General features: G+C 45.1%; 1 protein-coding gene across 1 annotated transcript; it reads right to left on the bottom strand.

Annotated features, from left to right (window-relative positions):
• Positions 1–616: 616 nt before the first annotated feature.
• VBP1 (VHL binding protein 1) lies at positions 617–14460 on the bottom strand. Its single transcript, XM_048513752.1, has 6 exons — positions 14303–14460; positions 8742–8866; positions 6183–6249; positions 5054–5152; positions 3039–3177; positions 617–1719 (listed from the first exon to the last, which is right to left on the bottom strand). Exons 1-6 carry the CDS (start codon positions 14393–14395, stop codon positions 1649–1651), a joined length of 594 nt encoding a protein of 197 aa, XP_048369709.1. The 5' UTR covers positions 14396–14460; the 3' UTR covers positions 617–1648.
• Positions 14461–14738: the final 278 nt, after the last annotated feature.

Raw genomic sequence — 14738 nt, 5'->3', positions numbered from 1 at the left:
CTCTGTTTGCGTGTGCCCACAGAGAGGGCTCTGAGTGCCGCCTCTGGCACCCGTGCCATAGGGTCGCCACCACTGGTCTAGGAGGTCTGACTTGCAACACAATTCTGCAACTTGGAAGAGTGAACAACACTACATTGCGCTACATGCTCAAGTTTGAAAATATTCAGTTAAACTCAAGCTCTTACAGGCTCCTGTCCTGTTCATTTTCCTAAACTCCCATTTATCACGAGGAAGCAAAGATGTTTCTTCTCTATAACCTAATATGAAGACGACACTCACCGGAAAAGGCGGTAATGCTAAATTGAAGCGCAGGAGAAGCGGACGACCACACATTTAGCAATCGGCAAAATTAATGGCATATTAGCAATACTTGTTTCCAATTTATTTGAGTTCTAGGAACAAATATTGCCCTCCCTTTGTTTACTACAAAGTCAATAATCCGTTTATGATGTATGATGGCTAGAGAAATACGTGCGCGGCTCAGTAAGTTATGCTCCACTGCATCTTTCTCGGTATTTTTCCTGGCTGGCAGCAATTCCCCCACAAACCATCCCAGGAACATGCTGGAAATATTGCTATCCTTTCACTGGTTTAAAAAAAAAGCAGGCACAAGAGATTTCTGCCATGTTTTAATATAATGAAATAAAAGTACAAAAATTTTACAAGTGTTTTTTATTACATGGAACTAGAACACAGTTGACGCTAGCTTTTGTTCTGAAGTGAAGCCTGCCGCGCCGGCTACTCTGTGGCGTAAACACCACCATTCATTTGACCACCAGATGCAGGCCAGCTTGAAAGAAACAGCGCGGCTGTCAAGGCAACGCTTTTCTGCAAGGCTTCATAATAAGCAACACGGGAATAACATTCAACCCGTTCACTGAAGCTGAGCTCAAAACGGCTTCTACGCTCGATGCAGGTTTCACCGGATGCGTCTTTGCAAGCATTAAGACGTCTGGACTTGACGGATGGGTGAGGTGAAAGGATGTAACAGGCTGCTAGCATCTGTACGTCGCCCAGTTCTATACATTTGGAAGAGTGAACGGGGGGGCCTTTGAATGAAAACAAGTCAGACCGCAACCAGACTGTGCTATTTACTCATTTAAAGCTTTCACTGCAGGTGGGTCACGGAGAACCTACGATGAAGCTGAGCCAAGAATTGCTCAGAACAGAACATGTGGGCAACGTGTAAATTTTAAAAATCGCTGTAATGGACAGGGTGTTGTAATGTATTTCCCCACCCCAAATATTGGCTCTGTCACAGGTGACATGTCATGCCAAATGTTCCTGGATTCCTTCATCCAGTGCTTATAACAATAAACTAAAGCAAATCCCTTTGCAAGGGTATAAATGGTGACTGCTAGAACGTCCTGGGCTCGAACGTCATGAATACACCGCACTTCAGATTGCCCTGTGACCAGCGTGCCAAGCCCTCCGCAGCTGTTTCGCCAAGCCAGCCCAGAAAGCATGCATGGAACCAAACTGGGCTCGCCAATAAATACATGTGTGCTCGCTCACCATTATTTTAAAATTTTTATGTTACTGACAGATGACGTTAAACAAAACTCAGTCCGTCACAGGCTGAATGTAAAGGTCTGTTTAAAATAAGAAAATACTTTGAAAATAAGAACCACATTTGAAGTTGGCAAAACTATGCTTTGTTTTTAGACGGGTCGTCCTTGTTTCTTCTCTTTACATCCCAATTATAAACTCTAGCCATATCTGGTAGGCACAGTTAAGGAAAGCACAGTGCAGTGAGATTTAAGCAGAATCACACAACATTACCTGTAATAGAAAGAACTTCCAGACTAATGGGACATTACACTGTTATACTGAAGAGGTGGAGGAAGCTTTTCGTTCTACCAAACAGAGAAAGCAAATAAAAGTGTCAAATACCCACATCCCAGTCTTGGCAGTTATGGAAAGCTGCCCTCTATTTAGTAATCATGCATGCGCCGATTGGGGGGGGGAGGGGGCAGTAAAAATTGAGGCAAAAATGAGAGCTAGAAGTTTATGAAGTGACCGTGGAAATGCTGACAGTCCGTTCACTGTAGCACCTCCTCAATTACCTTTTACCGGAGGACATGCTGACATGGACTAAAAAAAAAATAATTAGGTGCATAAACCAGCCCTTAATAAAATAGACTACAAGTAAATAAGATTATTCGACCATTTACCACAGTACTTAACAAAAGCACGTGCATAACAACTTGGTAAATTTGTTGTCAACTGTTATTTAAACTGCTTATGCCTAATAAAGGTTTTTGGATTGGATTGATTTAAACTGCAAGAAAAAAATTGTTTGCTCACTTTTCCCCCAGATTTCCGATCTTCTATAGATGCACAGACAGCCAATTTCTTAAGAAGTTCATTAGAATTATCTAGTCCTCATTTCCTTTCTAAAGAAAGCCGCAAGTACAACAGGGTAGCTCTAGCCCAGGGGTAGGGAACCTGCGGCTCTCCAGATGTTCAAGAACTACAATTCCCATCAGCCTCTGTCAGCATGGCCAATTGGCCATGCTGGTAGGGGCTGATGGGAATTGTAGTTCCTGAACATCTGGAGAGCCGCATGTTCCCTACCCCTGCTCTAGCCAATACAGGCAAAGGAATTAACTAGCCTAATATATAGGGATACATAAATGTATAGGGAAAAACGGATATGTGAAATGCACATGTCTTGGGAGAGTTTTTCCAAAAAATTAATACAAGGCTGCCCTGAAAACAAAACAAAACCAACAGGCCAAACCATGAGTTTTGCCAGTTATTAGATTCTGACTTCCGTAACTGCCACTGATTCTAGACCAGGGGTAGGGAACCTGCGGCTCTCCAGATGTTCAGGAACTACAATTCCCATCAGCCTCTACCAGCATGGCCAATTGGCCATGCTGACAGAGGCTGATGGGAATTGTAGTTCCTGAACATCTGGAGAGCCGCAGGTTCCCTACCCGTTCTAGACCAAACCAACTCAAAGCCAGTCAGCAAGTAAACACACATACAGAGCGACTAATGCGCTGAACGAGACCTTCAAAGAAAAAGGATACTGACTTCTGTAGTGGTGAACTGATCTCTAAGAAAATCCAGATCTTCTTCTAGAGACTCCAGGTTCCTTGTGGCTGTGGAGAGATTCTTTTCTAGCAAGGCCTGGGCTTCGTCAATATCATACTCCAGCATTACATTGGCCTGAAAACAAGATCATTTAAGGTGAAGAATTTTTAAGCCGTCACAGAAGATTAACGGATGCAAACAGGAAAGTCAGGGCTATGGATCCCTCTTCCAACACCTTCTCCTTTTGAACACACGAAATCGCCTCATCCTGAGTGTAAGGCTGAACACACTCAAACAAAGTCGACTTTTAAAAAGGAACGAACTTTATTGATATATGTCGCCCTGGGTACAGGGTGCTGGAACTGAGGGTTCTTGCCCTCAGTCCCAGTATATATAGGGCAGTGGTGGCAAACCTATGGCACAGGTGCCAGAGGTGGCACTCAGACCCCTCTCTGTGGGCACGCGCAAACACAGTGCTCCCCACACACATCTAGGCTGGCCTGGGCCGCTGGGCTCGATTATTAGCATTAAACCTAAGACCTAGTTTTGGGGAAGCAGTGTAGGTAACTCTGTTAAGTGCTGTTAAACCCCACTGATTTTCATGCGAAGAACGAAAGCGTGATCCTTTACCTGGGAGTAAGCTTGGTTGCTGGCAACGGGGCTTGCTTCTGAGTAAACCCTCCTTGGGTCATGATTCACCTGCTCAAAGAGTTGCATGGTTGCTTCAAAACAAAGCCACCAACTACCACCAAGCTTACTCCTGAGTAATGCATGCCTCGGAGCCAAATGTATTTTCTAAACTAAACCTCAGTATTCATGTTAAATTGCCATGTTGGCACTTTGCCATAAATAAGTAGAGTTCTGGGGTTGCTGAATTTGGGCACTTTCGGTCTCCAAAAGGTTAGCATGCATCACTGGATATATAGAAGGCGTGTGGAAGGTCCTTTTAGATTAGTAGGGGATCAGGAGAAACGAAACTTAAACTTAAACGGAAACACTGGTAGGACCTTGGTTCTGACACTGAGTCAGGTTTCTGGATCCATCCAAGACCAAAAGAGTATCACTTACTCAAAGCTGGGAAGCAGCAAAACCTCCGAGTCTCCAGAACAGGACCCCATCTTTCTACATTAATATCCACTCTCAACTGCCTAATCCCTTTGACTGGAGATGCGGGGGGTGAACCTTCTGTGTAGGAGGTGGATGCTCTAGCAGTGAGCCACTGCCCCTCCGAGACACACAACCGCAGCAGTGGCGTAGGAGGTTAAGAGCTCGTGTATCTCATCTGGAGGAACCGGGTTTGATTCCCAGCTCTGCCGCCTGAGCTGGAGAGGCTTATCTGGGGAATTCAGATTCAGCCTGTGCACTCCCCACACGCGCCAGCTGGGTGACCTTGGGCTAGTCACAGCTTCCTCGGAGGCTCTCAGCCCCACCTACCTCACAGGGTGTTTGTTGTGAGGGGGAAGGGGCAAGGAGATTGTCAGCCCTTTGTAGGTCTCCACTGCAGGAGAGAAGGGGGGATATCAAATCCAGAACTCCTCTTCTTCTTCTTGGCTTTGATCGCATCACCTCTTATGGGTCTAGAACTTAGGAAAAGAGATTTAGAGACTTGTCATTAAAATGGAAACATGCATTGATAACGTTAATACATTTTGTATGGCTCATAGAGGACTTCTCAGATACTTTGAGTATGGGTTTAGTTTGACAGCAGCCCCTCAATGAATTATAGTTTATAGATAACTTTTTTTTTCTGGATGACTAGGCTCATCTTTACCTCAAAATACATATCATGCATGGGATTTTCTGCTCTGATGTGCACTGCTTTTCACTGAGTCTAACCTTTTGCCATTTGGTTGCCCACATGTGTGACTAATAAAACCCAACATGATTTTTAAAAAAACACCAGAATGATTCTCCAGGTAGATTGGCGGCTGGTATAATGTCAGCATCATTGTCTGAGGTGTTGAATTCTACAACAATGTACTTCTAAAAATTCCTGTTGAAACTCACTTACCCCCAACCACAGGCAAACTTTATCTGTAGGAGGAACTGATGCTTTACAGTACAGGTTGTCTGCCAATAAAAACCTGGTTTCCATTGGGTTTGTGGACTCCTTTGGAAAGAACAAATGATAATTAGGCATTAGGCAACAGAACTGATATATCAAAGACACTGATACTAGCATGGCCTCCATGAAGAGATAGAAAAAGTGCAGAGAAGGGCAACGAGGATGATTGAAGGATTGGAGCACCTTCCTTATGAGGAGAGGCTGCAGCGTTTGGGACTCTTTAGTTTACGGAAGGGAGGCGTCTGAGGGGGGGATAGGAATTCAGTCTGTAAGGTGTACTATAAAATTGTATGCAAAGGGGTAGAAAAATGTTAGACAGAGAGAAATTTTTGCCTCTCTTTCTCCTAATACTAAGAACCAGGGGGGCATTCTACTGAAAAATGCTGGGGAAGAATTGGGACTAATAAAAGGAAACTTGCTTCTTCCTGTATAGCGTGTGATTGGTGTTTGGAATATGCTGCCACAGGAGGTGGTGATGGCCACTAACCTGGATAGCTTTAAAAGGGCTTGGACAGATTTATGGAGGAGAATGCGATCTGCCAATGGCTACACCGTCTTGATCTCTCCCTTTGATCTCCCATAGATTACCCAAATGCCTTGCTTAGCAGACCAGGGTGCTCCAGGAGCAGCAGCAGCAGGCAGCCCACATTGTTTAAGATGCTGCACTCTGCATTGAGGCTCCCAAAAGGCTATAACCTGGTGGGCCACCGCGGTGCAAGTACTGCAGAGTGCTGGACTAGATGGACTCTGGTCTGATCCAGCAGGCTAGTTCTTATGTTCTCCTGCAACCAAGAAAGGTTGCAGTTCCAGTACTGAACCATGTACTTGCTGCCACTATAGTTGATGTATTGTCAGGTACAAAACAGAAATGCCTGCTGAACATATCTCTCGACATACTGCGAGATTTAGAACGGGACTTATCTCCCCTGGCTCTTTCCAAATGCTATCTGTTAAGATTAATTGCATGAGTAACAACAAATTAGGCATCAGAAGACTCTTGAATCTGATCTGTCCTGTGACAAGGCATTAGAGCTTTCTATAACCACATACAAACACACAAGAAACAATCATTTACCTTCTTCTTCTGCATGTGCTTTAAGATTTCTAATGTCTGCTTAATTTCAGGAATTTGATTTTTTAACCTGTGAATTAAATACAGATGTAAATTTTTTTCTACAACAGCTAAATATTTTAAGGGAAAACACCTTTATTCCAACATATGCATATTTCATCTTCATCTACCACACTGTTGCGCTCACCCAATCCGTGGTAATTCTCCTGGAATTGTTCACAGTCAACCTTGATTTTACTACCCTGTGTCATCCGCAACTCTGGTCACTACAGTACTCACCCCGAGTTCCAGATCCATTATGAACCAATTAAATAGTACTGGTCCTAATACCGATCCTTGTAAAATTCCACAGCTTACCTACCTCCACTGCGAGAACTGTTTGCTCCCTGTCATTTAAACCAATTTTTAATCCATAAAATGACCTGCCTCTTATCTCATGAGTGCTAAGTCTACTTCCGTCTTTTGTGAGGTACCTTGTCAAAAGCCTTTTGAAATTCTAGTGGTCTACCAGATCACTGTTATCTGCATGCTTGTTCACTTTCACAAAAGACTCCAAAATGTTAGCTGACCAAGTTGCGCATTTTTGCTGTCCAAACAACAGAAGCAGTTTAGGTTTGAAAAGAAGGTGCATAATGTATTGTCGAAGGCTTTCATGGCCGGATTCAACTGGTTCTGGTGGGTTTTTCAGGCTGTGCTTAATGGTCACAGATGGATCATCTGTGGCTGGCATCTTCAGAGGTGTATCACAGAGGGAAGTCTGTGATACGTGTGTGTAACAGACTTCCCTCTGTGATACACCTCTGAAGATGCCAGCCACAAATGCAGGTGAAATGTTACGAACAAGATCCACCAGACCACGGCCACACAGCCCGGAAAACCCACCAGAACCAGAATGTGCATATATTGCCCCTTTCCCCAAAACTGCTATTTTTTAACCCAAAATTCCTCAGAGAAAAACAACAACAACATTTCCCCGTCATGGATTCAAATTTGCTGGAATTTTTACATCTCTAAGATAGACAAAATGTCTTTTTTTGTTGGTTAGCCCAGTCATTTATCTGACTACCACTGAACTGTGGGAATAATGCAGTCATTGATTCTTCCATATGGGAAAATGTTTGCAAGTGATTGTCTGCAGCTGACCTTTAAGGGTGGCAAAGACCACAGATGTCCTTGAGAGGATAAAGGTGGGCGGGTGGGTGTCACTTCAAGGACTTTTTTAAAACTCACAATCTAAAAGGAACTAGTGGAAAAACCAATACAGCGTTTTTTGTCAAAGGACAACAAAAAGAACCATTAGTTTATGGACAAACAGAACTAGGATGCCGGAGACAGGGGAAGTGATGGGGTGGCAACTAACCTGCACTCACTAGGACAGTGATGGCGAACCTTTTTGAGACTGAGTGCCCAAACTGCAACCCAAAACGCACTTATTTATCGCAAAGTGCCAACACGGCAATTTAACCTAAATACTGAGGTTTTAGTTAAGAAAAAATGGTTGGTTCTGAGGCGTGCGTTACTCGGGAATAAGCTTGGTGGTAGTCAGTGGCTTTGCTTTGAAGCAACCATGCAACTCTTCAAACGGGTGAATCATGACCCTAGGAGGGTTTACTCAGAAGCAAGCCACATTGCCAGCAACCAAGCTTACTCCCAGGTAAAGCCTCACGCTTTAGTTCTTTGCATGAAAATCAGTGGGGTTTAACAGTGCTTAACATGGTTACCTATACTGCTTCCCCAAAACTAGGGCTGGTTCCGCATGGGCCAAAAACAGCGGTGTGAAAATGGTGTGAAAGGGTTTAAAACAGTGTAAAAGGGTTTATACCATTTTCACACCGCTGTTTTTGGCCAATGCGGAACCAGCCTCAGTCTTAGGTTTAATGATAATAATTGAGCCCAGCCTAGATGTGTGGGGGGGGCGATTTCCCCCCCACATGATGAACTCTGTTTGTGCGTGTCCACAGATAGGGCTTTGAGTGCCACCTCTGGCACCCGTGCCATAGGTTCGCCATCACTGCACTAGGAGATGGGCACATAAAGGAGAGGAGACAGGTTCAGCGCTGCTTCCTAAACCACCAATTTATTTTTTTCCTGCGTTAAAACTGGAGACATATTTTATCCCTGCCCCCACTAAGGTGCAAGAGCATGTAAAAGTCAGATAATACATACTTTAAACTGAGAACATACCCTGCACTTTCGTATTTGTCACTGAACTGGGCACAGTGTCCAATGAAAAGGAGGCAAGAGCCGTTCAGAGAGAAAACAGACCAAAGCTTATACCCTAAAAATCTTGCTGATCTTTAAGGTTTGAATCTAATTTTTCCACTGCCGACTTAGTGGGTGGTTGTGAATTAAACATTAAGAGCCCTTGGGCTACACCAAGCCTGTTTGAACATCTCTAACTATGAACAAGACTGAAATTCACAGCCTGCTCCTCTGTGGTAACAGGTTCTTAGGAAAAGAGTCCACCATGTACAGCTCAAAGTGTTGGAGCTAATTAGCCCCCATGGTAAATCAGAAAACTCTAAGCGTTAGAGCAGCCTACAGGAAAGATGCAAAGCTTACCTTCTTTTCTTCTGGGCAAGGTTAAGCTCCATAAATTTATATTTCTGATACTGTTCATCCAGTTTCTTGAGCACTACGTCTGCTGTCTCATTCCCTGGCTGTCTCATGAAAGAATCGACATCTTCCTTCAAAGAAGCACATGTAAAACATTCAGTGTTAGTAACTCCAGGTCACTGGTTCAGACAGTCAGGAGCAGTTAGCCAACCCCCTATTCTGTGTTGGTTTTTTGTCAAAGGACAACAAAAAGAACCATTAGTTTATGGACAAACAGAACTAGGATGCCGGAGACAGGGGAAGTGATGGGGTGGCAACAAACAGATGGGGTGGCAACAAACAGCAGCAGTGGCGTAGGAGGTTAAGAGCTCGTGTATCTAATCTGGAGGAACCGGGTTTGATTCCCTGCTCTGCCGTCTGAGCTGTGGAGGCTTATCTGGGGAATTCAGATTAGCCTGTGCACTCCCACACACGCCAGCTGGGTGACCTTGGGCTAGTCACAGCTTCTCTGAGCTCTCTCAGCCCCACCCACCTCACAGGGTGTTTGTTGTGTGGGGGGGAAGGGCAAGGAGATTGTCAGCCCCTTTGAGTCTCCTACAGGAGAGAAAGGGGGGATATAAATCCAAACTCTTCTTCTTCTTCTTCTATTTTGCCCAGCAGTGCTGCACTATATTTCTCCAGAACGTGGCTGTTTTCATGCCTTTATCCTATCCTTAAGATCTTAAGCTCAAAGACCTGGGCAAATTTTGTCAAGAATGCAGCAGCAGCAGCAAGCCTTTATTGGCATAGACCAGGGATGGCGAACCTTTTCGAGACCAAGTGCCCAAATTGCAACCCCAAACCCATTTATGTATCACAAAGTGCCAACACGGCAATTTAACCTGATTACTGAGCTTTCAGTTTAGAAAAACGGTTGGCTCCGAGGCATGCATTACTCAGGAGTAAGCTTGGTGGTAGTCAGTGGCTTTGCTTTGAAGCAACAGTGCAACTCTTCCAACAGATGAATCATGACCCTAGGAGGGTTTACTCAGAAGCAAGCCCCATTGCCAGCAACCAAGCTTACTCCCAGGTAAAGGATTGTGCTTTAGTTCTTCGCATGAAAATCAGTGGGGTTTAACAGCACTTAACAGGGTTACCTACACTGCTTCCCCAAAACTAGATCTTAGGTTAAATGCTAATAATCGAGCTCGGTGGCCCAGGCCAGCCTAGATGTGTGTGGGAGGGAGGTGACTCTGTTTGCGCGTGCCCACAGGGAGGGCTCTGAGTGCCACCTCTGGCACCCGTGCCATAGGTTCGCCATCACTGGCATAGACCCTGATACAATACAGGAAATAAATGTTAAGTCGGAGGAAATCTACTGGCATTTAGTAATTTCCAGGAGAAAGTCTGCCACTATCATACAGAGAGAAGGATCAGGATTGTCCAACAAGTAGTGTAATCTAATTAAATCCGGGAGATCGGGTAAATGTAAAGGGGTAAGATTCACATACTTGGATCTGATTTCCTTGAATCTGAGACAGTGTAGTAATTGGTGGGCCAGAGATTCAACTGAGACCTGGGCAAATTAAGCAACTCCCAAGCCAGTTGTTGTTAAAAGAAAAAGCACAAAGATATCATGAGGCTGGAGAAATACAAAAGTGTATTGAGTCTGTTCTGACATCCTCTCCCGGAAGAACCACTCAGGCAGTTATAATGGATCTAATGGGTCATGGGAGCAATATTCTCTATCCATGAGCTAGACAAGTGCTGGGTTCATGCACACCCACTTGGTCAATTTACATCAGACAATATGTACAAGAATGAAGGGTGAGAAACTCATCCATTTTGAACAGCAGCCAGCAGTACAACCACTTCTGGAGACTCACAGGCAGGCCAAAAAGGCATCTCTTCTTGTTTCTCCTACGCATCCAGAAATTTGAAACTGGTACTTATGAATACTTAGTTATGTTTCTCAATTGTCCCTGATAAATTTAGAGAAATCTGTCAACTGGGCATCGCATCTTGTACTGGTGGTATGGTAAGCAGAAATATTTCCATTTTGTTTTCTTTTTTTAAAAAAAAATCCATTTTCCAGGTTCCGTTTCCAGCACCCCTAATTAAAAGAATCATGCCATAGGTGATGTGAAAGACCTCTGCCTGAGACCGCAAAGAGCTGCTGCCAGTAAAGAGTAATCCGTACTGACCCTGGCAGACAAATGGTCTGACTCAGTATAAAGGAAAGTGTGCAAGGGTGTGTAAGAGAGCGCCTTTTAATGGTTAAAAATAAACTTCTGGGGAGGTGTTGGCCCTGTCATATTGCCTGACCTGAGAAACAATCAGATGACCTGTAGTTATAGCACCGAAGAAGATAGAGAATACAACAGCTACTCTGTAATTCCATTAGATTTCATTACCTTTTTCTGCCAATCTTCCATAAGCATGAATTTTATGTTATTAAGGGAAAGTCAATAAGCAAAAGATAGAACTTGAGACACGGCCAAATTGTAATAGTCAGTAATGTGGCAGTTTAACTTGAATAGTACTGGCTTACTCCAAGCTACTGAACACTCATATCGACTGCACCGTCTCTCTTTCAGCAGTGTAGCCTGCTCTAGGAACAAACTGAAATGGAAGTTATCGGAATATCTACAACCTTTCATGTGCATTCCTTAGAAGAGTCAGCAGAATGAAAAAAACTTTCATAACCACCCTGCCTGTCTATTAAGGCATGATTCCTGTAAGGATAAATTTTGCTTAGGGAGACTAGTACATTACTGGAACACATTTGTTAAATATTTCCCCAATTAAATACAATACAGCCAACCTGAAATGTTCTATTGCAAAGCTCAACAAATCCCAAATGCCAGGTCCCCAGAAATTTCATTTTAATGTGGTGGTGAACCTTTGGTACTCCAGATGTTATGGACTACAATTCCCATCAGACCCTGCCAATTGGCCATGCTGTCAGGGGTTGATGGGAATTGTAGTCCATAACATCTGGGGTGCCAAAGGTTCGCCACCACTGGAGCATTTTCAGCAATTATTTTCTGGTAGTGTCTCTTGGCATATCTCTATGTAATTATAAAGCCTCTTTATACATCAGAATGTTTTGTTGTATGACAGAAAACAGACAACTCAATCCACGGGGGGGGGGAGTGTCACAGCAGCTCGGGATGGCCCCACTGCAGCACAGAAAGCAAGACAAACAGAAGAAACCCCCCCACCCCGCAAATCCCCTGTGGAGCCCAATGGACTGCACCTGCCTTAAGTCCACACCAGGAATTGGGGTGTCCCCAGCAAGACCACCGGAAGCTGATTAAAGTGGACTGCCCCAAGAATGCCCTAACTGGCACCAGCGCAGTCTGCCATTGTGGAGGAAAACTGACGGAATGGCAGCGTCCACATTTGGGCACTTCAGTGCCACACTGCACCCACCTGCCAGTGTTAGTGTCCCTCTCAATGGCATAGGTGACACTGGCACCTAGACTTTCGCTCCAGTGTGCCCTCCCATCGCTTTACCTATTCTTCCTCCCTGCCCCCCAGTGGATTGTGAATGATGCTCCTATTACTGCTCATTTATACACAAGCTTAACTTTACAATCTTTGTTGGTGGTGATTTCATTTCATAACCAATTCTTTCTATCATGGCTTCAACTAAATGGAGCTTCTTAAAGCAATGGCAGAATTATGAGAAAGAAGGAAGAAATTAGATTAAAGTTAGAAGTAAATCTTCTTGTGGTGATAGCCACTCTATATTTATTTATATGCTACAATAATTTTGTCATTGCAAGAAACTGTGAAGTTAGGTGGAGGATTAGGTTTTTGGTGGCAACAATTTGGGAAAAGAAATCTTTAAAATGCTGATGGCTGAAAAACAAGACTGGCTCCTAAATTTTTTTACTAGCTCCAACACCCAAAGAAAATTGGTCAAGGACAGTTCTATTACCTACACTTCAACATTCAAAGTTGCAAGCCTTGGAATCTCTTGGTTGTTTGGGAATGCAAACACCTTTAAAGTAACTTGAAGATAGTCATAAGAAGATGTGAGAGAAAACCATTCTGTTTTTGTTGCATGGCACAAAGACAGATGTTGTACACCATCCACATGGAGTACAAAGGATCCCCAGAGTCAAAACCATAGTCCACGTATGAACCCCTTGATTTAGTCAGGGGATCTTCAGATCGGAGACACCAGAGCAACTGTTTGGACCAGCATGGAACAAGCACCTCAATTGCAATGAAAATGAGACAACCTTGCATGACACACTTTTTGGCTACTTAAAGCTGATTGGTCCCCTTCTTTAGGTATGTGAATAAATGGGATGCTTGCCCCGTCCTTGAAACAGGCTGTGGTGCATCCACTTCTAAAAAAGGCAACCCAGGAAACCTCAGTTTCAGATGTTCCATTCTTGACTAAATGTGTGGTGGCTGGACAACTCCAAGCTCTGCAGGATGGAGCAGTTTGCCTGCATCTTTTCTGATCTGGTTCTAGGCCTGGTTATGGAACTGAAACAGAGTGCCATAGAACACAAGTCTACCACAGGAGCTAGCTAGGTGTACGGCGAACTCTTGTGGGTGGTAAGTACTTTAGAGCTGAGGCTTGGAGACCATGCAGGAGAGAGGCAGAGAGGTGAGACAACTGAGGCTGGGGAGCACATGCAAGAGAGACAGAGGTAAGACAAGTTAAGGGTGACAAGGTGAGGGAGTGTGTCCTTGAGATAAGTGAAGAGAGGGGAAGGGGAGAATGCATGTGAAAGGCAAACCATCGCCCTGAAGCCTGTGTTTGCCTCTTTCCCAGTCTGTCATCTTGAAAACACAATATTCCAAGCCTGCTCAAATTGTATCAAGGTTTTAGAATAGAGGCACATATAATTAGCATTTCTTCAGGATGGGGCGGAGACAGAGCTATTCAGCATAAATATCCTCCTGCTTTTCCCCAATGGATCCTCAGGATACGAAATTAGGCAGGCTTCTGCGGGACCCAGCAAGGCACACAGTTACAACCCCCCCATCCCTTCCTCATGCGGTCGTCCTGAACATCTACTCCAAACAGGAGCATAGTTTACATTCTTTCGGACTACACTTTATGAACTGCTGGCATATTTAGCTGTAAACGATGCACTTATAGCTAGTTGCTAGCATTTCAACAAACGGAGAACATTTTTTTACATTTTGTACACATAGCAAAATACTATGCTTTATTCAAAAAAAAAACCTGAAATCCACACTCTTCAAAGAACAAAACAGTGCACTTGTAGTTATCTTTTTGATCTCACGAGATGACACCACAGTCCCTTGGATACCCAGAACACCCATGTAGAGTAGGCCAGGCTGAGAGCCCCGAGATCGCCCTTGGTTCATGCTTCGATGAGGACTCGAACCCAGGCCTGCTTGTCCGAGGCAGAGACCGAGGCCCACCGCTCAGGAGTCCAGAACAGAGGGAAATCCGCATCCCGCTCCTCGCGTCCCCTCAGACACCTCTGCCTTCCCTCTCGAAAGGCCTGTCGTCTCCCTCCGGCCCCCAAGCCCCGGTGGCGGGCAGCCGCCTTCCCCGTCCCCCACGCGACCCGCTCTGGCCCCTCACTCACTACGAAGACCGCCTCGGGAATCCCCAGGTGCGTCTTCTTGCCGCTTGCCGGGCCGTCCCCACAAACCGCCTCGCCGCTGGTGGCCGCCGCCATCTTGGGCAGGGGGAGGGAAAAAGGCGCCGCAAAACACACACGGCGGCGGCGCAGGCGCGGAAGGCGCTGGCCTCGATCCGTGACGTAATCGCCGCGCCGACGCCGCGGTCAAAGCGCCAGCGCTTTCGCCATTGGCTGATCGTGGCTGTGATGGACGGGCGAGGAGGAGGGGCAAGGAGGTTGCCAGGAGGCGGAGTCAGTCAGGATGGGCGGGGCTAAGGGAAATAAAACAGGTCAGGTTTGTTTTGGGGGCGGGACCTGTGCGAACCCCCCCCCCCCCCCCCGTTATATATTGATCTGCTCCTATTCTATTTGATCTGTTCTATTTGATCTGTGCGGAATG

This window comes from Sphaerodactylus townsendi, linkage group LG13, assembly GCF_021028975.2.
Source record: "Sphaerodactylus townsendi isolate TG3544 linkage group LG13, MPM_Stown_v2.3, whole genome shotgun sequence".
NCBI lineage: Eukaryota > Metazoa > Chordata > Lepidosauria > Squamata > Sphaerodactylidae > Sphaerodactylus > Sphaerodactylus townsendi.
The sequence above is the reverse complement of the archived record's forward strand: the minus strand, read 5'-3'. Positions and strand labels throughout refer to the sequence as shown.

Coding starts and splice junctions, on each gene's coding strand:
- VBP1 (XM_048513752.1), bottom strand. CDS start 14,395: ATGGCGGCGGCCACCAGCGGCGAGGCGGTTTGTGGGGACGGCCCGGCA. Junction 5,153..6,182: donor AGCACATGCAGAAGAAGAAG/GTAAATGATTGT, acceptor TTCTTTCCAAAG/GAGTCCACAAACCCAATGGA. Junction 3,178..5,053: donor AAGTTTGCCTGTGGTTGGGG/GTAAGTGAGTTT, acceptor TCTTGTTTTCAG/GCCAATGTAATGCTGGAGTA.